General features: G+C 32.5%; 3 protein-coding genes across 5 annotated transcripts in view; all 3 read left to right on the forward strand.

Moving 5' to 3' along the window:
• Positions 1–436: 436 nt before the first annotated feature.
• On the forward strand, positions 437–4,435 carry LOC132714148 (uncharacterized). The gene is made up of 2 exons (XM_060696928.1): positions 437–513; positions 1,146–4,435. Exon 2 carries the CDS (start codon positions 1,450–1,452, stop codon positions 3,520–3,522), a length of 2,073 nt encoding a protein of 690 aa, XP_060552911.1. The 5' UTR covers positions 437–513; positions 1,146–1,449; the 3' UTR covers positions 3,523–4,435.
• Positions 4,436–11,705: 7,270 nt separating this feature from the next.
• On the forward strand, positions 11,706–16,309 carry LOC132714149 (uncharacterized). 2 transcript variants are annotated; one of them, XM_060696930.1, is made up of 3 exons: positions 11,706–12,164; positions 14,579–15,064; positions 15,627–16,309. In XM_060696930.1, the coding sequence occupies exons 2-3, from the start codon at positions 14,587–14,589 to the stop codon at positions 16,268–16,270; spliced, it is 1,122 nt and encodes a 373-aa protein (XP_060552913.1). In that variant the 5' UTR covers positions 11,706–12,164; positions 14,579–14,586; the 3' UTR covers positions 16,271–16,309. The 2 variants fall into 2 exon arrangements, with proteins under 2 accessions (XP_060552913.1, XP_060552912.1); XM_060696929.1 differs by lacking the exon at positions 11,706–12,164 and adding an exon at positions 14,025–14,299.
• A 7,244-nt stretch (positions 16,310–23,553) lies between these two features.
• LOC132714150 (glycogen debranching enzyme-like) overlaps positions 23,554–24,951 on the forward strand; it is a 48,688-nt gene continuing 47,290 nt past the window's right edge. The window contains exon 1 of one of the 2 annotated variants that reach the window (XM_060696932.1): positions 23,554–24,313. The gene's annotated coding sequence lies outside the window, so the exon portion shown is untranslated. The remainder of the gene's footprint in view (positions 24,314–24,951) is intronic. The other variant, XM_060696933.1, reaches the window with a different exon arrangement.

A 24,951-nucleotide genomic window follows, 5' to 3' on the forward strand; every position in this document is an offset into this window, starting at 1 on the left:
TAAAAGATTAATAAAACAAATCCAGCACGTTATTTCAAAAACGATTCTTATACAGCTGAAATGAAGTACATGGATCAAATATTAATAACTGAAAGAAATAAATGTTCAAATTTTGCAAATCTAAGTTTATTGCCAACTACAAAGTGCTAAATATTTTAAAATCAATTAAATATCTACTTTGTGCTTATAAATTTCATGGTTAGAAAAAAATTTAATTTCTATAATGTCAAAAAGACAACATTTATTTTTCTATTTCAAACAAGTTGAATAAAAGCTTTTACGTCGGTCGTAAATCGATAATTTAGTTAAAATACAATTAACCGACCTTTAAACGTGTTATCGCAAATAACTCTAGATAAAACAAAACAAATTTACTTCATTAGACACGAATAGAAAGTTGTAACCCAATGCCTTTCTTAAAGACATTTTTGTGATTGTTAAAAAAACGTATTTCAAAAAGACGAAACTAAGGAGAAATCTTTTTTATTCGAGGCATTAATCACAAAGCATTTGGTAAGTTATTTTTTTTATTTCTTATCTTGTCTTGAAAGAATTCAACTGATCAATATATATCTTAATTTATTTTTTGAACGAATGTATTTTTCATTCACTGGTTTTAAGACTTACTTAATCATTTCAGTTTTTACTAAAACTGACCCAGTGAAAAAAATCCAATATCATAATAAATACGATCAAATATTTGCTAAGTTTTTCATTAGAAATCAGAATAATGCATCAGTAGGTTTTTAAGTTGTATATTTGCGTTTAATGTACCTTTAAAAAGTAGTAATTTCACTTCACACAATGAAATTGATATTTTGTTATATCTAAGTGTGTACCTTTCTTAATGAAGTACCATTCATCAGTTTGTTGAAGAGAAATCCAAAATAAAATCATAAGAAAAATGTTTAATTTGCTCAATTTTATTGTGATCTACCTTTCTATCTATATATGCCATAACATTCGGAAATATTTAATCCTTTGTTTTATAGATTAGTGCAGAATTTTATAAGCACATTAAACTGGAAAACGTGATTCAGAAAAGTAATAAAGTGACATATAGTGTACATTTCAGATAGGAACTTACATTTTATAGTTAAAAAAAGATTCGTTTTTCGTGTCTTTATGACTTAATTTCTTTTTAGGGGAAATCGACTTGGCACTACCTCTACAAAGAGTTTACCATAAGAGAAAGGAAAGTATGAATAAATCATGTCGATGAGACACATATATGGAAGATAAAATTTGTCAGACTTCGATGATCAATTAGAATATATTCCCTCATTAAAGGACATGTTAAAATGATATCCATCGATTTGTCAAATAGAGAGAGACAAGAATAAAAGGGGCATTTCATTGTTGTATAGGAAAGAGGATCATAAATCATTAAGAATACAACACTTTTTGGGGGACAAGAGGAAGTGCAGAATTGACTGAGAATTTATAAACATGAGTGTAGTTCAATACTACGGACGACCAGGTCCGGGTGTGTCTGCCACATATCGGATGAATTACGCCGTTAATTCGTATTTTCCATCGCGGAAACCGCGACCAAGCAGCTTAAAAGGAAATAAAACACTTAAAAAGGATATTAAAGAAACAATACAGCACGCAACTCTCATTAATATCGTCGCTGCAGTAAATGAAAATTTGCACAGATATACTGCCCCGCGTCAAGCATCCGGTGCAACTGCACGTAGTACCATTACTGTTATTCCAAATGTAATGATTCCGCATGAAAAGACAGTTTCAATCCCGCAAGCAAAACAGAGGATATTTAACATGCCAGACGAGATAGTTCAAAGAAAGCCAGTGTATTACAAACATTCGGCTGATCTTGAAGTAAGAACAAATTCGCATATACGGTTTTACGACGAACCTGTTTCGTTTGATCTGAAAGGACAAAGGAAAGGAGTTGTCAAAAAAAGGGTGTCGTCTGCAAAAGAATTTATCAAAAGTCTTCCAAATAAACCAAGGACACTTGACATTAACTTTCAAGATCATCTGAAAAACAAAAGATCTGAAAATAAACATATTCAAGTTCAAAATGAATATAAATTGCGAATAGCCTCAAGCGTTCGTCGCCTCGGCTGTGTCAAGAAATCAGCACCTCGTGAAGTTTATGACCTTCCTAAATGCGATGCCATAGACATACAAGATACAAAGACGGGTGCAAATGACGAAGAAAGGTCAGTTTTTGATGACTCGAAGAGCGCAATTCCACCATTCACTCAAACAAAAATACCATATATTCGAACAAAGTCCTTGCCTGTGTTGTTCCCAACAAAGACGAGTAATAGTTTATCAGCAACTGCAACTTCCTCGCTTCAAAAGCAGCCATTAATTTTCAAAGACCGACCATTATCACAAAGTTTGCGCAAGCAAACCCCGGATTCCATGTATACAAGAATAAACCATTTACCTGGTGGATTCGGATATGGAGGAATGACAATTAACAATGGTATCAATCAAGCACCTGATGTCTCTGGAAAATTAATTCATGATTCAGAAAAACAGCCTCATACGAAAGGATCGGCATCAAGTAATGCTCGACTGAGACTAACTCGGACATTAAGATCGCCGTCTTCTCCAACAATAGGTAGAAGAAATGGAAATGTGTTTACGCCTATTCAAAGCGAATTTCATAGTAAACAGACAAATGTAAGATCATATACAAGTAAACACGACTTACATGAGGCAGTTCGCTCAGCAATTAATGGTCAAGTTGAAAGAACTAAATCTTGTGAAGCTAGAGACGATTCCAAAAGGATACTTACGTCTGCAAGGAGTAGAAAAAGCTGTTTAACCAGCAAATCTGGTATAAGTGACACACTAAGTGGAAATCAAGCGACAAAGAAAGTTCAGTTTTTAAGCAGTGACTCATCTCTGGATAATTCTGACACAAACAGTGTAAAAGATGAGCAAAGTGAATATTTCGACGTACGTGGAGGTTCAAGTGTTCTACAAGCTCCAACTCCAACTTCTGTTCTAAGGTCATTCTCGCCCGCAATTCAGCCAATGTCTGCCAGGGAACTTCTGCGTTTGGAGCAAAAAATTCTACCTGCCAATACTCGTCCACCACCAGCAGACAACCTTCAGGATTATTACGCAACAAAAACTTTATTAAGTGTGCATACCTTACTACGTAATGACAGTGATATTTCAGAAAAGCCATTTGTCTGTGCTGATAACAATACAGACAATAAGATTGGTGTAGACATCGATAAAGATTTAAAGCACAACGTCAAAGAGACACATGATCATGATAATGATATTGATAATGATCAATATACAAGTGAAGATGATAGCGAATTTCGTGTATTCACTGACTCCAATGATATGGAAGGGGAGGAAAATGAGAACGACACAGAAGGGTTTTATAAACTTGTTAAAGCATTTGATAAACAACCTTATGAAGGTTTTGAACATAAAAAGATCCGTCGGGCGTCAGCTGGTTCAAAATCGAAAGACATAGAAACAGATAACCAAAAAGCTCATTATGTTAAAGTGAGATTATGTTAATTTTGTTTTACGCTAGGGGCCTGACAAAAAATAGCGCAAGAGTTGGAACTAGTTTCGCAATGTTTATGCCGCGAAACAGACTTTTACTACACAATGATAAAAAGTGATGGAATAAACAGTTTAAGCGTATTAATGATTATTTTCCCGTTATATGTGTATAGGCGAAAAAGGTATGACTTTTAAATATAAATGAGAATAAATAACTTTAACGGTGTTGATAGCAATCTTTGTTAGATATGTGCCATAAGCATTATTTCTTTGTGTATCCTGCGATAGATATTTAATACGTATGAAGTTCAGTCATTTCTGAATATGCAAATTCAATATCTGATCTATCAAAATGGTTGCATGATCGATAGCTTTGTATGATGTGAGTCAATTTCTAAAGTTTATATCCAGGAGAGAATTTGGAATAGGACTGCCTACTGTATTTTTAAATCAAAATCTTTTAAAATAACAATGGTAATTCTAAATCTGAAGCAGGCAAAGTCAATGAAAGGCGTAACTTATGTAAAAAGAGCGTTCCCCATAGGACACTTTGTAATTACGTGTGGATTGTTAATATCAAATACTATCAAAAGCATTGGGCAAGTAAATCCACGGTGGTTTTGATTTGCAGAGATAAAATGTTTAATATATTTCCATTGAAACGTATAAACCTTTTAACTACATGTACATGGAGTATCCTATTACTGAAGGGCACTTTATCAATACCCGTGTTTTAGTTAAACCTTTGACACTATCTCAAGACTGGTATTATAACGTTTGCATGTACTAAGTATATCATATTACGTTATTTAAAACACTTAAAAGGCAGCATGACAATAATATTAATTTTCACATGTGTTTTATTTGCTGTCAACTATAAACAATCAAATTTAGTAAACAAAGTGAATACAATTTTAACACTACAGATATATGTGATATGCTATAATGGCATTTTTGTTGTATTAAATTCATGTTTATTTTAAAACGATATGAGCTGTATCTGTTCGGAATACCTCGATGATTACAAACAGTTATGTCGGAAATAATATAGATTGAAAGTAGCTTCATCATGTGACTTTTGATTACCTTTACAGTGCAATGAGTAATGAACATATTTATCGAACATCAAGGACAGTACAGTGTAGTTTGGCAATATTCTGATTTGAAATTATGTCTAACAATCATATTAATTTTAGAATATCCGTTGCAACAAATCCGAAATATCGTCAACAAGTATTTCATGTGTACTTCCGGTTCTAATAAAGCCATAATAGTTAGCAAATATGATTAAACGATATAAACTAACTCAACAAATTCCAACAATTAAATACTTTATTTAAAAAATTTATAGCGTAGGTCAGATCAAAATATCGTCAAAGTCCTTGGCCGAAGTTTTACGGAGTTGCGACTAAACATTTGCCGGAACCGTAAGTGATAAGCCTTTCCCACTTGTACATAGTTTAACAAGGTTCTATTTTGTTAGTAGCTCATATTTGTATGCTGATATAAAAAAAAACCTATAAAATTGAAATTATTTTTCGAAATTCAAAGCTGTGCATATCCATTACACAAATTCAGTAGACTTAGATATAATACTCGTATATAGCATATTTGTATATTTTTCTTAAAGTTACATTAAATAAATATGTAAAAATATTTTGCCGTCGGCCTAAAAATCAAACATTCTACAGTTTCATTAACCTGTTTAATAGTATTGTTGTAAATCTCATCAAACTCTGGGTTTATTTTCTTCTATATAGAGCAGGCGATATTCACAAAAATCCTGGTCCCGATATAAATAGCTCAGATTCTTTTAATTATACATCTTCCCTCTTCAACGGTAAACGAAATCTTAGAGAGTTTCAATAAACTCCTTATCAATTGTCCATTATAATGTCCAGAGTTTCTTCTCAAAGAAAGATATCGTACAAGGAGAACTACAACATTTTGATATAATTTCTGTCACAGAAACATGGCTTAACAGCAATATAGACTCGGAATCGATCTCTTTTTTTGAAAAATTTTTTCTACTCCATTTAGAAAGGACAGAGTTGCTGATTAACCATGGTGGCATTTTAGTATACGTTAAAAAATAGCATTCCAGCCGTAAGAAGACAAGATCTCGAGATTAGTGGTATTGAATGTATTTGGATAGAGTTAACGATTCATCATTCGAAAATTTCTTGTTGGCACCTTCTATCGCCCTCCAAATTCTCCTGCATATGTTCTCTCCAAATATTGAACGATCAATTGACCTTGCCTTTGATACTAGCATTAAGAATATAATAATCACCGGTGATCTCAACTTAGATATCTTAAAAAAACAGCATCATCCAAGAAACTACTTGATATAGCAAATCAATACAACATGACACAAATAATAAACGAACCAACGCATTTTCACAGAATCATCTTCCTCTCTGATTGACGTTTTCCTTGTTTCTTTTTCGGGTAGTGTCCATGCTTCGGGTGTAGGTGATCCATTTCTTGACCAACAATTAAGATATCATGTGTCCAGTATATTGCTTACTTAACTGTCAAAAGTCACATGCTAAATCATTTAAAACGTCTTATCTGGAAATATGATCAATGCAACTTTAATAATATGCGACGTGAAGCGGCTTCATATAACTGGGAATCCCTTGAAAGTGACGATATCGATACTTATGCTAGTAATATTACTGAAACCTTAATTACATTATCAAAAAAACACATTCCAAACAAAATAGTTACTATAAGACAAACAGACCCTCCCTTGGAATGCATAATGAAATAAGAAAATATATACGGAAAAGAAAAAGGGCATATGACAGAGCTAAAAAATCAAATAATATTGAACACTGGAACAAATACAAAACATTAAGAAACAAAACAACTCACCTACTTAGAAATGCAAAAACAGATTATACTAAACAATTATCAGAAAAAATAAAAGGAGAAAATTTAAAAACAACAGATTACTGGAAAATTCTCAAATAATTCATTAAAACCAACAGTAAATAGTAAAATTAAGATTTTGAATGATAATGGCACCATATTGACTTCTGACACTGAAAAAAGCAAATTTACTTAACCAATTTTTCCAATCACAATCCTCACTTGATGATAAAAATAAGTCTTTACCAAACTTTCATGTACATCAAAATATTAATAAACTTGACACAATAAATATAACTTATGATGAGGTTACGTGATACTCTTAAAACTCTCAATGTTGGTAAAGCATCAGGACCTGATAATAATAACAACAGGATACTAAAGGAATTGTCAGAAAAGAACTCTCTGTACCTCTCTGTCATCTTTTCAGGAAAATCATTAACAGCTTGTAAAGTCCCTTTCACAATGGAAGCTTGCCAATGTATGTGCAGTCTACAGAGAAAGGTGACCCGTTCAATTGTTTTCTAATTACAGACCTATATCACTTCTTAGCACGATCAGCAAATCTTTAGAAAAAATTATACATAAGCATATATTCAATTTTCTTTGTTGCTAATAAACACAATAACTTCATTACAATCTGGGTTTGTTCCCAATGACTCAACAAACAAAATCAACTTGTTTCTATATATATAATACATTTTTGCAAAGCCCTTGATGATGGAAAAGAAGTGAGAGCTGTCTTTTTGCGATATTTCAAAAAGCCTTTGATTCGTGTCTGGCATAAAGGTCTCATTTTCAAGCTTCAGTCTGCTGGAATAAATGGTGGGCTTTTAAACTGGTTTAGTGACTTATCTCAGTGATAGAAAAAAAAACAAAAAGGTGGTTCTTCCAGGCGGTTCCCTCTCAAACCGTTTTTATTTTCAGCCGGAGTTCCTCAAGGGTCCATTCTAGGCCCTCTTCTCTTTTTAATCTATATAAATGACATTGTTCTTGACATTAACTCATATATCAGACTCTTTGCAGACGATACAAGTTTATATATTCATTGTTGATAATCCACTTCATGCTGCGGTGACTCTTAATTCTGATCTGAAAAAAATTACAGAATGGGCAAATGGCTGGCTTGTAGACTTCAATCCAAGTAAAACGGAATCAGTAATTATCTCTCGTAAAGTAAACAAACCAATTCATCCCCCCATTGACAATGAACGGAGTGCAAATAAATGAAGTGACCTCACACAAACATCTTGGAGTAACATTTTCTAATGATGGAAATTGGCATTCTCACATACAAAATATTACCCAAAAAAAGCCTGGCAAAAGAATTTATATAATGAGATTCTTTGAAATTCATTCTGATCGTAAGTCACTTGAAAATATATATCTCTCTTTCATTCGGCCCCTTCTGGAATACTCGGATGTTGTTTGGGAACAACATAACTCAACAAGATGAATTTTGAACTTGAAAAAAATACAACTTGAAGCCTGCAGAAATAATAACCGGTACAACAAAACTAGTTTCTATCTCTAATCTTTATGAAGATACTTGCATCCAACCCCTTAAAGTAAGACGCTACAAACACAAACAAATACTTCTTTATAAAATGTTCAATAATCTTTCTCCTCATTACCTCTCTTCATTAGTTCCCGATACAGTAGGAGAATCTTCAGATTATAATTTACGAAATGCAGACAACACTAGAAATATATTTTGTCACACACAACTTTATTCTCATTCATTTTTGCCATCATCAATTAAATACTGGAACAATCTTCCTGTTAATTACAGAAATTCACCATCCATTTCAATTTTCAAAAGTAGACTTAATGAAGATGTTTCAAAGTGTGCCTTCTCATTATTATGTAGGTGAGAGAAAATACCAGATTATACACACACGACTTAGAAACACATTGTAGTTCTCTCAAAGAACATTTGTTTTCAAAAAACATAATAGAAAGTCCCCTATGTGAATGTGGTGACATAGAAAACACAATCTCATTATTTCTTCTCGTGTCCAAGGTACCAAGATGAACGAAATGTCCTCCTTAATAATTTAAGTGAAATAACAACTGTCACACTTAACGTTTTACTCTATGGTGATAATTCAATTGCTGACGATTTAAATGAAGCAATAGTCCTTCATATACACTCATATTTACACAGAACAAAACGTTTTGAAATGTAAATAGAAAGTTATTTTTTCGACTAATATGAAATAGAGATTTAGATGCATAATATCTTCTCAAAAGTATATTGTAAACTCGTTCCATCAACTCCATAGTATTTTAGTGACCATTCCTGTTGTCTTTCTTTTTCTTTCTCTCAAATCTGTCTCTTATTTCCTACCATCTATTACCCAACAATTTCAACAATTAACTAACGTTTCCATTTATTTATTTTTCTTTAAATTTTTTTAAAACATGCTTTAAAGTTCTATTATTTTTCTTGAAAAGTTTAAACGTGCTAATCTGTGCATTTATCACTTACGTGTATTTATGCTATAGAACTATAGGGTTTTCTTTCACATTTTTATGTCAATATTCTATTATTAAGGTCGTTTCGATTAGGAAAACCAGAGTGTAAATTGCTAACTTTCCTGTACATGTAAAGAAGCAAGTTTATAGTGAAAATGTTATGTATATTTAACTCAAAAATGCATACAATTGTTACCATTTTACATACTGTTTGAGATAGTGATTACGGAAAGAGTTTTTAAAAAAGCTTTCAAGCTTACTACTCAATCCGTACTATTTATTATTTGTTAATTATCATGTAAATGTAATACTTATAAATAAAATATTGTTTAAACTAAATCTCATCAAATATTGTTCATAAATTAGGATTTTAAACGGGAAACCCCACGGTAACACTAAAGTTCGTATACGAATTTTAACATGCAAATGAAGACTATAATGAGCTCGTGTATGCGCTACGTCACAGTTTTATAGTTGCTATCCGTAACACAGCAAATGTGATATTTTCTTGTGCAAACACACTTTTACCGTTTAAGCTTCACGGTGCACTAAACCAGGGGTTCAGTAAAAGTAATCATCTCGTAAAGAGATTAAATTTGTATGAAAACAATGCGGAAATATACCGTTAAATTAGGACTGCCACTTATAGTCATGTTTGTTGATTTAATATTGATGTACGGATGATCCGAAGGCGGAGTTTCTCATGCAAACAGAAATTGTACTTCCCATTTCGCCACAATGAGGTTACCTATTTTTATGCTAATTAAACTCATTTTGGTTGTTCGGACACCAAAATAAGACCTGGAGTCGTTAAAAACCCAATTTATTAATGAAATGTCGCTATTTAGTTTTTTATGAAATTTATTAAATGTAACTTTAAAAAAAAAGTTTAAAAAATCTAATAATGTCCTTTTTAAAAGGAGACAATATTTTAACAAGTGAAAACAAAGCTTTATATACGAATATTCATCAATTGCCTACTTGTTATTTGTTGTTTGAAGTGGATAGATCTTCAAATGGCACATTTTCCATTATTATTTCAAATATTGATAAAAACAATAGAAATGTATCATTTGGATTTTCTTTAAAATTCTGCTTGAATAAAAATATGTTGATAAAGTTCGGGGTGATTTAGAATGACAATATATATGCGATGCTATATAAATGAGCCGCGTCACGACAAAACCAACATAATGGTCTGGATCCATGCTGGTCGCAAACGCACTATGTTGGTTTTGTCGTGGCGCGGATCAAATGTATGTAATATTGGATCATATATCTCACATTTGCCAACAACTTCCATGTATAATTCTTTCGTGGTTTGTTGTTATGTTTAATATGGTTTGTTGTTATGTCTAATATGGTTTGTTGTAATGTCTAATACTAAATGATATCAAGGTTTATGTATTTATTAAGAATGATGCATCAGTTTTGAACCACACACGCAACAAATTTTATATTTCAAATATTACCCAATGAGAGCTTAGCGATATTTTGTACAGTATTCATTGTTTTTCTACAATTACACATGATAGCAAACCTTTCTACATGAATCTTGAAAGATGACTGTCCTCTTGCAAATTGCCATAAGCAAATCAGCTCTCATGATTGCAGTATAAAGAATTTGTTATATTCTATTTTTATTGAGATGTTTACACAATTTGTCAGAAAGCTTCGGTCTAGAAATGCAATGGACTTTTGTCTCTTGGAGATGACTTATCTTTCTCAAAGCAGTGATGTTGTTATAAAGTAAATAAATAAGTATTAAAATAAAAATTATTTCTACGACCCAAAACCCCACCCCCTTCTCCTGCATCACCCCCTACTTAATGTAAAAAAAATATCAAAATCTATCAAAGCGAATAAATTCTAAACGTACAGCCTGTATCATTTAATTGTATCATAGTTTGGGGACCTTTCTGTTGAAAAAGTGTCAGAGTTAAATCGTATACATATACATGCACAGTGCGGTAACTGGAGTGCAGGTATCAGTTACCCGCACTCCAGATAATGCCCGTTGATTGGTTCATTTTTGCTGGGGTTTACTTATTGTGACGGAAGGGAAAGGGGCAGAACTATCATATTCAAATGCTCGTTTATTGGTTAATTTTCTCTGGGGTTTCCTATTATGACAACACCTAACGTGCTGTCATGTTTGACTATGATACAAAAGAGAAAGAACACCAAAAACACTCGGCAATCTGATTTATACTCGGGGGCTACGCCCCCTCGTACAAATCAGATAGCCTCGTGTTTCGGTGCTCTTTCAATTACTTATTTCTGATATTTCATTATGGAAAGGATGAGTAATGGGACATTTTTTACCACGAACATTTCGGACCAGACAGGCAACTGAAATTAGTTAAAGTTAAAGAAAAAAAATACGGTTGGGTTTATGAATAATCTTTTTTTAAAAGTACATAAATGATATTTCAATGCAAGTAAAAAGCACTGGTCAAGTAAATGCCATGTGTATGATAGTTTGGGGTATTTTTTACATCTTGTTTATACTCCGATGTATATCTCAGATGATGTTTTAGGTAGGAGTATAATTATTACAGCTAGAAGGTGTGTATAATTTCTGTACCAAACACTGCTAGTATTTTACGTTTGATCTGCAACAAAAAAAATCTTGTTATTCTACATGAATTAGGATTAAGTATGCTAAACAAGGGACGCAATTCGAGTCGACCCTCCTCTTGTCAATAAAGCATATTTACATTCATATTTTCATTATCGTGTCACGTATTTATTTTAGTCTGCAGATATTGATTTTATATATCAATGCATTTTATTGGTTGAGTTCTGATCCGATGACTTGTAAATAGAGTAACTTCAACAGATTAAAGTATACATATACCCATCCTCGGTATCGTATACCAGTATTAATACGGAATATACCTTGGGTTCCGCAATGATACATCAGTACCTAGTATTTTAAAATCATTATGTACAGTATCTGCTTTAGTCTTTACGGATTTAAACAGGAAGTTAATAAAGTATTTGAATCGGTGATGTGTATTTTTATTGAAATGAAATCTTCAAAATATGGATAAACAGTATTATTGATAGTGTTTTTGCAGCGTGTAATAGATGCCCATCTGATGTCCAGGCACGTATGTACATAATTGGTAAAAAGGCACATTAAGCCTTTGAACTGAATATTTTTTCTGTAGAAAGGGCAAATGTATGTTTGTGGATTTAGAACATATAAGACGGTTGTCACCTCAAGAAGATGTTGCAAAATGTAAACAGAATAGAATTTTGACTTCCATACAAAATACGCAATCATTCTATCTGTAAGTATTTCAAACTGCAAAAGATTACTCAGCTATTGGTCATTGAGTAACCTTTTAGAAACTGTAAAAAAACTCTTAATGTAAATAGCTTTTAGGAGAAAATGAAAATATTACCATTTAAGGCTTAATGGGCGTTTAGATAGTAATATTAAAACAATGTTTTATTTAGAGGTGAGAGCGCAATTTAATTTGTTTGTAGACTAAGAAGAATCTATCTGCGGCTTTACTTCGTTGCGAAATTGTCATGTTTTATTTACATACCAGTATATCTATTTTTTCATGGCGAAAAAGTTAAATATGTTTTAATATCACACATTTCTGCATAACAATTTACTAGCTCGATATGTAAACAATAAATTACATTTTTGAAACATAAAAAAGAAAAGCAGAATTCGTGTTTCCAGAAAGTCTTCTTTTTTTCATCTAGCGGAGAAATAATGAACTTGGCGCTATATGTGAGATAACTTGTTTAGTATCGGTGTACAGAACACAGTGTATTTGTTTACGTTTGTATATACCTTTTTCTTTTCATTATTACAATAGCAAGGTTGCATATTAAGTTTTATCCGCTTGATCATCAATCATTACTGGTATGTATATGGTAAATGCCCAATTACAGCGAGCAGATATAATTTAGTCTTTACTTAATGTGGTAAACATTATTAATATCATCAATGTCTCCAACCCTGCATATATCGTTCTATTTCAAATGGCACAACTATTACTGAAATGCCCAGTGCTGGCATACATGTGCATGACATTTTGTCACCACACATACATTCACTCACTTTCCACTACTTAAAGCTGCATGCCTCCATATAAGCCAAATTATGCGCCGTCCGGTTAGCTCAATAGGTAGTGTTGGACTGTGAATTGGGCGACCCGGGTTAGATTCCCGGACGGCGAGGTTCACTTTCGTAATGATTGATCATGAAATCCTTTCTACGGTCATTCGCTTTGTACCTCTGCTCTTGTATGTACAGAAGTTATCAGTTCCTTGCGAAAGTGAAGGCAGCTAGTACTGGATAACTGCTCCACAGCATGCACAGGAACAATGCGGTGGTTGAACTGTGCTCTGGTAAATTCAATGTGACTTACGGCCGTGATCCGAAGTGAAAACTACCAACATATTTCAATAAAAACAAACTTGAAATACTGGCTAAGATTTTTAGAAAAGTAGAAAGATTCAAGTTTCAAGTAATATTTTACATGTCATGTGCGATTAATAACTCATTTGCAGCTTTGTCTGCGATGCATATTGAGACCTCTTTTTTTTGGTAATTTAAGTAAATTGTACATGCAGTTTACTTTCTTTGTTCACTTTACAATAATTTACTTTCAAACTCGCTTTCATAATTTTCACGAAAATTAACATAAACCTGGGGGCATGCTTCTTTAAATACACTTCAGTACCAAAATGTACCATAAAGTTTTTTTTATTCTGTAAACATTCTTACATTAATGTGAATTGATCCATTATGAAAGGTCTGCAAGATATGAAATACTAATGGAAAATGTGTCCATTGCAGACCAAGATATTTGACAATGTTAAAATGTCTTAAAGTTTAAACATTTTAAAAACAACAATAACAAAAATATGAAATAAAACAAAACATTTAACCCGTACACTTTGTGTAGGATCATGAGGATGGAAAATGAAGGCTAATAAACGAATCATGCGGAAAGAAACTGAAAAATTATAAATGGACCATTAAGGTAATAAAATCTCATAAACCGGATCTTTTGAAAACTGTGGATTTTTTCCAAACCATTTTGTATGATACAGTTAGTTAACCCGCTCATTCATTATCTATATTAAAAGTTTATATGTACAACTAAGATTGTATTTTGTGCGGTTTACAAAGCGTGTAATATGATAGTTAACTAATACAAATAGATATAGGTAAACATGTAAATTAATTTGAATTTACGACGTATTATTCAATACGGATACGCAGTTTAAAATGTTTTGTTCAGCTTGTGTAGTAAAAATTTATAACAAACAGCACGTCAAAAAGGAAGTAAATATTGTAGTCAATGCTTTTGACAATCCCCCAAATTTATTCTACGATTTTTTAAAACTAAATATACACATGACGGGATAGTGATACTTGTTTGGATATTTATGTTAGATGGTAAGCTAAAGAACTTTTTAAAACAGCTAAATAAGTAAAATATACCGTTTATTCATTGATATGTTTATTCTAATTCGAATTCAAAGTTCAAGATAATTTTTGTATACTTAAAAAGTTATTAAGTACATTAATGAAATATCTACATTATGTACTAAATGAAAATCCGGTCATATAAAACGATTTATTTCAAATCGATAATCGTGTTTTATAACATGAACAAATTATAAATTAGGCAATAAAAAATATTTTGATTGAAAAGTATGTTTTTGCATTTTGCAGGGGAAAAAATGGGAAATTGTACATGTTCAAAGATGAAAGAAGAGACAGGCACTGAATATTCATATAATGATGATTATTTAGACATTGGTCTTGGTGACATAATTGATGAGATATTATCTCCTCCATATCGTCCTGAATTCGCTGACTTTATTGCCGAATTAGATGATTTAGATGATGATGATGATGATTATGAAGATGACGACGAAGATGATGACGATGATGAAAGTATACCAGGTTTACATCGTGACATATCGTTTGAGCGGGACTCTAATGTGAGTAAGCCAGAAAACGTTTTTATCGAAGACGAATTGTGTGCTATTTGTACTTACAACTTTGACGAGGATCAGCATGTTCCAAGGATTTTACCGTGTGGACATACTTTCTGTGCCTATTGTATTAGGAAAATTGCTAGAAAGTACAAATTCAGGTATTTAAGGTGTCCCCTGGACAGAAAACGACACATTCTGAAGAAACAACAACATACCGGTATGGTTTAAATTCTTACAATTTAAGTTTAAAGCAGCACGCCTCCAGATTCATGCTTACGATAATGAAAAATTTGACAATGCATTTGAATGTGAAATATTGAAGTAAGCAAAAGGAAGCAATTAAAACATTACAAACAGCACTCACGACTCATGTCAGTAACACAGCTAGTAGAAATATGGTTATAAACACCGAAAAATCAATCATTAATCACACACAACATGTTAATTATTACTTAAATCTTGAATCGTTTTACTTTTCATAAAATATTAGTACATACATTTCTCAGGTTTGATTTATTAAAATATTTTGCCTCATCTGGAGGCATGCAGCTTTAAAGATACTTTTGGATTTTAGGATTATTCTATTTAATCATTTTTACAGTTTATGAACTAAAGAATTATTGGTTATGAATAAATAATTATATGATTATTTTGACGATAATTCTGATCAACGAAACCTATATTTAAATCAACTTAATTAGTTTTAGTTTAAAGGGAAAAGATAGTGCGGTAAGTAATGATAAGAGAAAGTTCTAATTGATATGATACTTCACTTTCAGATCCTATTTTGATTGGTCAGATGCCTACAGACACTGTTAGTATTGCGAGTAGTATTTCGGGTAGTGTTGCGAGTGGTAGTATTGATTTATCACAGTTTTTGCATTTAAATCACCGAGATAATGCTGTTGACGAAGATGACATGATACATCACTTAGGGGGAGGCAACATAGATACGCCAAGCGAAGGAGAGACTGAAGAAAATTTCCTTGACCTTAGAAACTTACCTTCAAAATACAATACGTCTGATGCTGAAAGTCAAGTTTTTGAACAGCTATCAACAAACTCTCATGAAACGTGCTCAAAGTATGCTGTTCAGTACTCAAATACTTTATCAGGAAGATACTCAGACATAGGTGATGAGTCCGAGATAGATAATGATTTATGTGAACATTTAAATCACATACCGCAAACCAATGAACAACGATCATTAATGCTTCCTTATAAACGCAAAAGCGGTCGCTCCTGGCGTGAAGAATATGATGAAAGTGATGATATATTTAATGAATATAGTGATATAATTTATTGGAGACGAAAGTTAAAATCGGAAACTTTTGATAATGAAAGTAAAACAGATTATGATGACGTTTACGCCGACGAGAGATCTGTGAGGTCTTTTAAATGGGTAGAGCCGGATTATGATTGACAGAGCGAGACAACTTTATTTCACTGTACCCAGTTGCCAGAGTAATAACTCAAATCAATATGCATTCATTCCGAGTTGATATCAAGAATTATAAACACTCAAAATTCGTAGTAGATCTATCATAATATGATATATTATAATTCTCGAGTAAGCTTTATTTACAGTTATCTTGATTATCTTTTTTATACTAATATCGCATTGTGTAAATGTTCAAAATGTAAATGTTCATTATATGTTCATGTGTTACCTTTATGGCAAATTATTATACATTTTGCGTTTCTGTTTGCAGGTAACAGGCATCTAACATGCTCCAAAACCATTACTTATACTTTATAAAATTAATTTTTGCTCTTCGTACGTTATAAAAACAATATTAATATTAATGTGCCCGTAATTTATATCAGTCATTCGTTTTTAATATGAGAACGTTGCATTTTTATATCATTTGAAGTCACGGTTACTGATTTCACTTGTATGATACACAGAAGAACAATATGTTTTAAAAGTATTATTACAGAAAGGTATGGAATGCCGGTAGGGACATGCCACTTTGCTTATTTGCCAACTACTTAATTGCTTATTTGCTAATTGCTGATTTGCCAATTTGCTTATTTGCCAATATGCTTATTTGCCAATTTGCTTATTTGCTAATTGCTTATTTGCTTATACATGCATACATAATTTTTTATGCTATTGTCAGGCGACACGTCCGACTCGCTAAGTTCTTGTTTGATATAAAATAACAAGTCTTTGTAGACTTTATTTCAAGCTCATGAACCTATATCATGTTAATATTATGTTTATAAGGTTTTGTTGTGACAATTATGATCAATCCATCATTACCTAGAATATAGGTAGAAAAACAGATGGATACATTTTAATCAATTTCGAAAAAAATAAATTCAGTTTCAGAAAGTAGTTGTTTTTTTTAATTATCTTGAGTTTCCGTTTTAGCTCCACTATTCAGAGAATAGGGATGCTATTCTTAGTAACTTGTTTTTCTGTCATATCTCTGTTACTTTTGCTGATTCATGCATCTTACTGCAACTTTGCATAAACTTTGAGTTACAAGCATGCATACAAAGTACATGAAGAAGCTGTGCCCGTTATATACTGAATGTCAAGGTCACCAATGTATTGTACTGAGAAACCTTTGTTTTTCTGTCATATCTCTGTTACTATTGCGTATATCTAACTGTTACTTCACATAAGCGTTAAATAGGCAGCATGCATACACAATATTCAAAGAGGCTTTGTCCATTATACCCTAGGTCATGATCATGGTCATGGTCACCTGATAGCATGTAAAATGTACAATATGAAAAAATGGAAAAGTGTGACCAAATTTCAAAACCATTGAACCAAAGCAAAATGTTGATGCACACACTGACATAATTGATCTCAAAATCTTACAGAGCTAAAAACGAAGCCTATTGCTTAAGTGCAAAGACAAACACCCGTGTTAAGCATGCACCAAATGTATCATTCGTGATACTATGTGTTCGTACCACTAAAATGAGGCCCTCTGTGACAAATCTGCTGAGAATAACGACATTTTATATGCCATAAAATAATAAATAGTTTTGTTTTCAAGTTCTTTTATTTTCAATCTTTAACCAATATTTTTCACTTATATATGACTAATCAAGTGTTTATTATGCCACCAATCTCTGACTTAAGCTGCACAAACAGATCTATAGCTGCAACACATTATAAGGCATTCTCAAGCACAGATGCTGGCGGGTCAGATCCTGCCCCTAACGTGATACGCGTCTGTAAACACTATAATTATCAAAACTATTTTAATATTTATTTAAATACAAATTGGACATTTGTTACAACGATAAAACCATTAAGTACTTTATTGAGACTTGGTGGTATATGGTATTTTTTCATACCGGTATATGTAAAAATTGCTTGAAAATCAGTTTTAACGATGTCCAATTCGTGTTTAGATATCAAAATATTTTAAATAGAGTGTTAACAGGGGCACGTATCACGTTGGGGTACGGGATCTGACCCCAAGCGTCTGTGTTCTCAAGGACATGTCAGCCATCAGTTGTAGACATATATCTGCGTAGGCATCACTGCAATTAAATTCATTGACCAACAGTATTCTTGGAAAAACACTGAATTTACAAGAATACTGTTGGTGAAAGTTAACAGATCTGACTCAACTGGTTGTCTGTAGTCAGATGTTCCATATACTTCCGGCACAGTGTAAACTTTTTCTATTGCAAGAAAGCAAATTAGCAATAGGCAAATAAGCAAATACGTAAACCAGCGGTTAACAAATAAGCAAATTAGCAATTCAGCAATTGGCAAATAAGCAAATTTGTCATTAAGCCTATCAGCCATTGGCAAATAAGCAAATCGGCAATTAGCAAATAAGCAATTCAGCAATTGGCAAATAAGCAAATTGGCATGTCCCTACCGGCATTCCATAGAAAGGAGATAAATCTGAGTTCTAGCCGGGACCAGCCGCCAAAATTATTGCAACTAAAAACTTTATTACATAATCTTTGTCTTTGATGTTGTTGTTGTTATTTCATCAAGTCATTACATTTATTTTGTGCATGCCTTTATCAGTCACCTTATGCTTTATCGGAAACCTCAGCAATACATACTGAAATAAAATGGAGAGAATGGAATGTTTTGCCTCATACAAGTTTGAAAATATTAAACTGATAAAACTATGAATCGAATTGAAGTTTTGAATGTTAAAGTCTCACTTACATATGACAAAAAAAACATTTGGGACTATCAATTATAGGTACGATCCTTGACATATTACTGTGCGCGGCATGAACTCGACAGTTTCTTGACTAGGTTTTGTTTCATTTGAACGAAAAGAATTTGATGAAAAGAAGCGCACATCAAAATTGCAAACATTATAATAAGAATACCAAGCAAGTGTCTGGTCAAGCTCGGCACGAAATAATTATAAAGGGCTCAGCAGAGCCTCCTCCTTGTTTTTTCTTTACCTCGCTTGATAAATTGTGTAATATCAGACACTAGCATAGTATTCTCTATGTCTCCTTTCATAAGAATTTTTTAGACAAATAAGATATTTTGAAGTGTTTAGGTGAAATCACCTAAGATGTTTACAAAACAGTTTGTTAATTTGTAGAACAACTATTGCTATTTGTCTGAGATCAGAGATGCAGATGTTATCTATGTCTCTGTGCAGATTTAACCGTCTGAATGGCATATGAAGTATAGCACAGTGTTGATACATTAGCTTGTTTGACAACCATCCCAAAGAAATACTAAAATATATAATAAAGGAGTAGAGTTCGAGCCAGTATAAACATCCAATTATGGCGGATCAATTATTTGTCAAGTTCTGGTATAATTGCGGTTTCAGAGTTTTGTACCTATCAAAATTTCAATTTTGACGTATTGTGCGTTCTATAGGGATTCTTATTTATTCTTATTCATATTATTCTTATTTTTATTGATTACTTTTTATGAGGCACACATGGTAGATTGCCTTTGTTGCAACTGAGTAGGCTCAATAAATAAAGACTTTATTATTATTATGATGATGATGATGATGATGATGATGATGTTGTTGTTGTTGTTGTTATTATTATTATTATCATTATTATTATTATTATTATTATTATTATTACACATGTATTATTATTATTACACATGTATTATTATTATTCTCTATTCTGGCCACATTACCATTACCGAAAGGCTCCGCTTGAGACTTCCCAATAGGGCAGGAATTGTCAATTACACCGAAAAAAAAAAGAAAAAAAAAGTGTTGAGAAATAAAATGAGGGTCATTAAGATTTAAAAATCGAAATAAACCTTCGTCAAAAGCAATTAAACGCATAAATTATCAATAAAATTCACGACATTTATTCATTTGTCTTTCTTTTGGGTTTAAATGTTTTTATGTAATCATTACTTGAAAGAAACATTTTCGGTTAGTGTGCTTGAAAAGCGTTAATTGGATATATTTCCCTTTATTATACACGAGATACGTCACCCATATAATGGTCATGGCATATGATTTTCTGTCTGTAGTCTCCATTTGGGTCCATCCGCCCTTAAAAACACAAAAGGTAGCTTTCACTGTCGAGTGCGGACACCGGACATGTCACCAGTTATGATGTATGAGCCATAGATATGAAATTTGAGCCAAAAGTAGGTAATTGTACGGCGGCCAATGAGAACCTAAATGTACAGTAACCTGAAAAAATATAAAAAGATGGTAGCACTTGAAAGGGCTATTGGTGCAAGGTTCAAGCCGTCACTCTCTGTGCAAGGGGCTCACGCACTATAATACACTTTCCTCGTCTTCCCTGTCTACTTTGCAAAGCCATTCCCCTCGGCTTTAGTCAGGACACCGGCAGCATACTTGCCGTACACTTCATTCATCTGCCAATGTACTAGCTGTGCCAGCCACGCACACGCACTGAGGGCTTGTACAATGTGTATATATATAAGAAAGTCAGGAGCATGAAATTATACACAGAAAAGAAAAGGAAAATCACACGAAAATTCCTACACATGTAATTATTGAAGTTGTTTCCATATTATGTTTCTTTGCCCTGATGATAAAGTCGGCATTATATTCAAACACAGATTTATATTGTAATATATATCCGTGATTAAAATGAGAAAAATATGTTAATGCCAGTTATATAATGGTCCCCAAAATACTTTGCCTTTTTGTAAATAATGCCTATCCGGGATTTTATCAAATCAATATCACAATTATGCAAATTGGCTTGGTTTATTATCATACGAAATTTATAGCACCAATAATTCAAGATGATGCAATAGGATGTTATTTTACTACCTGTGAATTACATAATCTAATATACTTCACGTGCAGATGTCATGCTGGCAGGGGTATCAAAAAGATAGGCAAGTGGCTGGTTAAATCTTTTACATGCGTGTGTATCAACATTGCACTGTAGTATATGGTGGCTAATTTTAAACGCTTTTGTGCGTCATTTTGTCGCTTGCGACGGAACGACAAAGAGCCAAACGACGCGTTGTCAGACTTTCGTCTTGTCGTCCTGTCGTTAACGATGCACGCCAAACGGCGCGTTGTCGCGAAGTCACATTGTCATTCAGCTTAAATCGAAGGATTGTCTTATGAGAAAAGCAACAGGGTGACATTGTGCCACACGACAACGCGCCATAATAATAATACTTACTTACTTACTGGCGTTCGCTCTACACGATCACGCCAGTATCTCAGAGCCCGGCACTGTATCTCCCTGGAGGGATTCCAAAGATCCAGCACCACATCGATGAATACCATTGTTTCGTGTAGTCATTATAGCGTTAATAATAATATAATATAATAATAATGATGATGATAATTTTATTTTGAGAAGGTGACATATTAAAAGTACATAATAAACATACAACTTATTTCTAATATGACCTTCTATACATATATAAACAAATAAAAAGAAAAAACAATGAACAGCAATATAATTACGACAAACACTCTTACAAAATACATAGCATTTTTGTGAATTATAAATAATAACTTATGGTAATTAGTACTTAAAGGGACTCCACTGAGGTTTAAAAGCCTAAAAACATAATATTTGAATTTCTTACATAAATGAGCTGGGGCACTTTAAACAGAAATTATGCAAAGATAATTAAGAAATATACTTTGAAATACATTGAAATCGCATTTTTTTGCTTTTCTTAGCCCGATTTGAGTGGGTATTTTTTTACCATTCTGGAAAAACAAAGAGCGCAAATGATCTGAAATTATGCACAAAGATTAGTGGTCCAAACCCTACATCAAATGGTACATTTATCTGGAAAAAATATTTTCAGTCCCATCATGTCAAAAAACCTCAGTGGAGTCTCTTTAACTTCGTATGCACATACAATCATTAATCAATGTTAACAAACAAACAAAACGCTATACAGAGCTATATCAATTTCTGTTGAAAAATCAGTTTAAAGAGTTTAGCGCTTTAAGCTGTATTTTTTATTAAATAATCCTTTAGTTTACCCATAAAAGATGACAATTTGCTTTGTAGTCTTATGTCAGTTGGAAATGTATTCCATAAATGTTTGTTCCGTGGCCTGAAGTGAATAAGATCATTATTCGCTAAAGAGCGAATATTATATCTGTCATTATTAGAAAAACTAGTAGTTCAGATATATATTTTGGTGCAAGATTATATTCACTTTTAAAAACCAATAAGGCCATGTGGTAATTGCATCTGTTTTCAAAAGTAAGCAGATTTTGGGTTTTATATACACTTTTTAATATACATGTAATTGTTACATGCTGTTTCAGAATTACTCGAAGTGCCCTCTTTTGTATGTTGTATATTTTTTCGGTATCCGATTTGCAGTTTTGTTCCCATGTGGTATTGCAGTAGATTCTAGTCCATTGTTGACACTATATATGCATTATAGTATAACATTTTCATATCATCTGTCTTAAAATGAAATTCGTTTTAAAAGTGCAATTTTTGAATTGTGTTTATTTATAACATTATGAACTTGAGTATGCCATGTTAAATTACTATCAACACATATCCCGAGAATATTTTGACTTGATACGTTTTCTAATATAGTGACATTTATAGCAAGCTCGAGGTTTTTGTTTTTAGCCCGCTTAGTTTTGAATTTTGAACCTAATAACATACACTTAGTTTTTCCACGGATTTATATTACATAAATCCGTGGTTTTTTCATGGGTGCAAAGATATATTATTATTTATACACCATTTGTTGACTAAGTTAAGACTTTTTTGGAGTTCTTTCTCAATAACGAGAATATCAGTATCAGATTTGTATAAAGTGGAATCATCGGCGTAATTGTCAATGTTAATAGAATCTGAAATTAATGTCGCTATCGACAACGCAACGCGCAAAGTGTATCAAATCAGCCACCATACTGTATTTCATAGATCACTTTTAAAAATACTGCACTGAAACCTCTACAATGGACAAGGAGCTGTTAAAAGTCGATATGGCATATTTACTTCAATCAAAGTACATTAACATGAAATTTTATGTGTGTGCATGCTTTATCAAAACTCAGTAGTGAACTGATTTTTACTTTATCTATATAACTGTCTGTCTGTCTACCCTTCCCTTCGCATATTGATAAAAATATACTGGTCCTCACACACGTACACATCCTTAATCAGTGGTGTCCAGTCTAAGAGCATTGATTTGGTGGTCTGATTCAGAAGCATTCGTCACAATATCAACAATATCTAATCACACCGTCTGAGAAAAATAACTTCCGGTTTTATTATTTTTTGCAAAATTATAAAAATAAACTGTTTTGTGGCATTATTCTATGTATATTGATAATATGCATTAACACTAAACCATATTTTGTATCTTCGTTTAAAAATTTCGGAAAATAAATGTAAATTGATTAATTATTGGCCTACGTCGTCTGCAGTCAGGCGTCCTTGGTTATGTTCACCTTGACTAGTAAGACATAGGTCAAGGCCGTTCAATTGTAATTTGCAAAGTCTGTTAAAAATATTCAAAACGGATGTTTAGAATTAAATTTTTGTTTTGTATGTCCTGGTGCATTTTTAAACAGTCCAACTTGATGTGGTTTTCATTGCAAAATTTGCATGACAATTTCACGTTGATGCTGCACAATGACAGTGTCAGTTAGCATGGATCAGCTGTTCTGTTTTTCATGATGGTACTGTTGGGGGACAGGTGACATTAACATGGAATTTCACTCAAGGTTAAATTAAACCAGAAAGTGATCAGTTATATTTTGGCTCGGGACTGCCACTAGGGAAAAAACAGAAAAATATCAGTAGCAGTGATTCCAGCATCCTGAACAGTTTGCATCTTTGGATTTTACTGATCAGTGAACTTATTTTATAACTAGGAGAAGCAACCATTTTAGATATTGATAAATCAAAACATTTTTGTAAAGATAAAGTTTCCTTTTAACTAAAACTGTTAAATTAATAAAGAATTTATAATTAGTGTGACCAACATCGGCAAAAAGGATTTAGAGGGTTACCAGTATTTTGACATACCTGTGTCAATTCAATAGTAAGTAGACAGCATCTTGATTATAATTTAAAAGTTATTTCTTATGCCATAACCTTTTTTTCCAGCATTTTAACTTGAATAAGATGTATTTTTAAGTTTATCAAGACAAACTATAATGTTCATTTAATATGTGAAGTATAAGATCTGCAGTATGGTCCTCGTAAGTATTAAAGTGGTTTTTAATTTTCTTGCAAATTGTAATAAAAGGGGACTAACATGCATTGATTTATTTTTATTAACTTTTGTCAATGCATCATTTCTTTAAAGTACATGAAAGTTTATTGATTTAAGACAATAATTAATGTGTCAGTCTGAGTCATGCCTTAGCTGTTAAGATGGTATGCATTGAAATTAGCATTTTAACACACTATCATCTTTGACACAGTTCTAAGTGAAAGTTGGTATAAAGAATGAAATACAGTCACCTTTAACCAGCCTGCTTTAAAGCAGTTTGCCTTCAGATATTTGGCAATTTTTACAAAATTTTAGGAAATTTGAAAAAAGGTTCAAATTCAATGGTAACTATGTTGTCCAAGTGTACCTATTTAACAAGTGACATTTAGCTCAATTATAACTTTATAAGGAGAAACAGCTTATGTTACCATTGGCTTATACCTGAATACTAAGTAAAATATAGT

This window comes from Ruditapes philippinarum, unplaced genomic scaffold (genome assembly GCF_026571515.1).
Source record: "Ruditapes philippinarum isolate M1 unplaced genomic scaffold, ASM2657151v2 ctg2326_1_1_1_1, whole genome shotgun sequence".
NCBI lineage: Eukaryota > Metazoa > Mollusca > Bivalvia > Venerida > Veneridae > Ruditapes > Ruditapes philippinarum.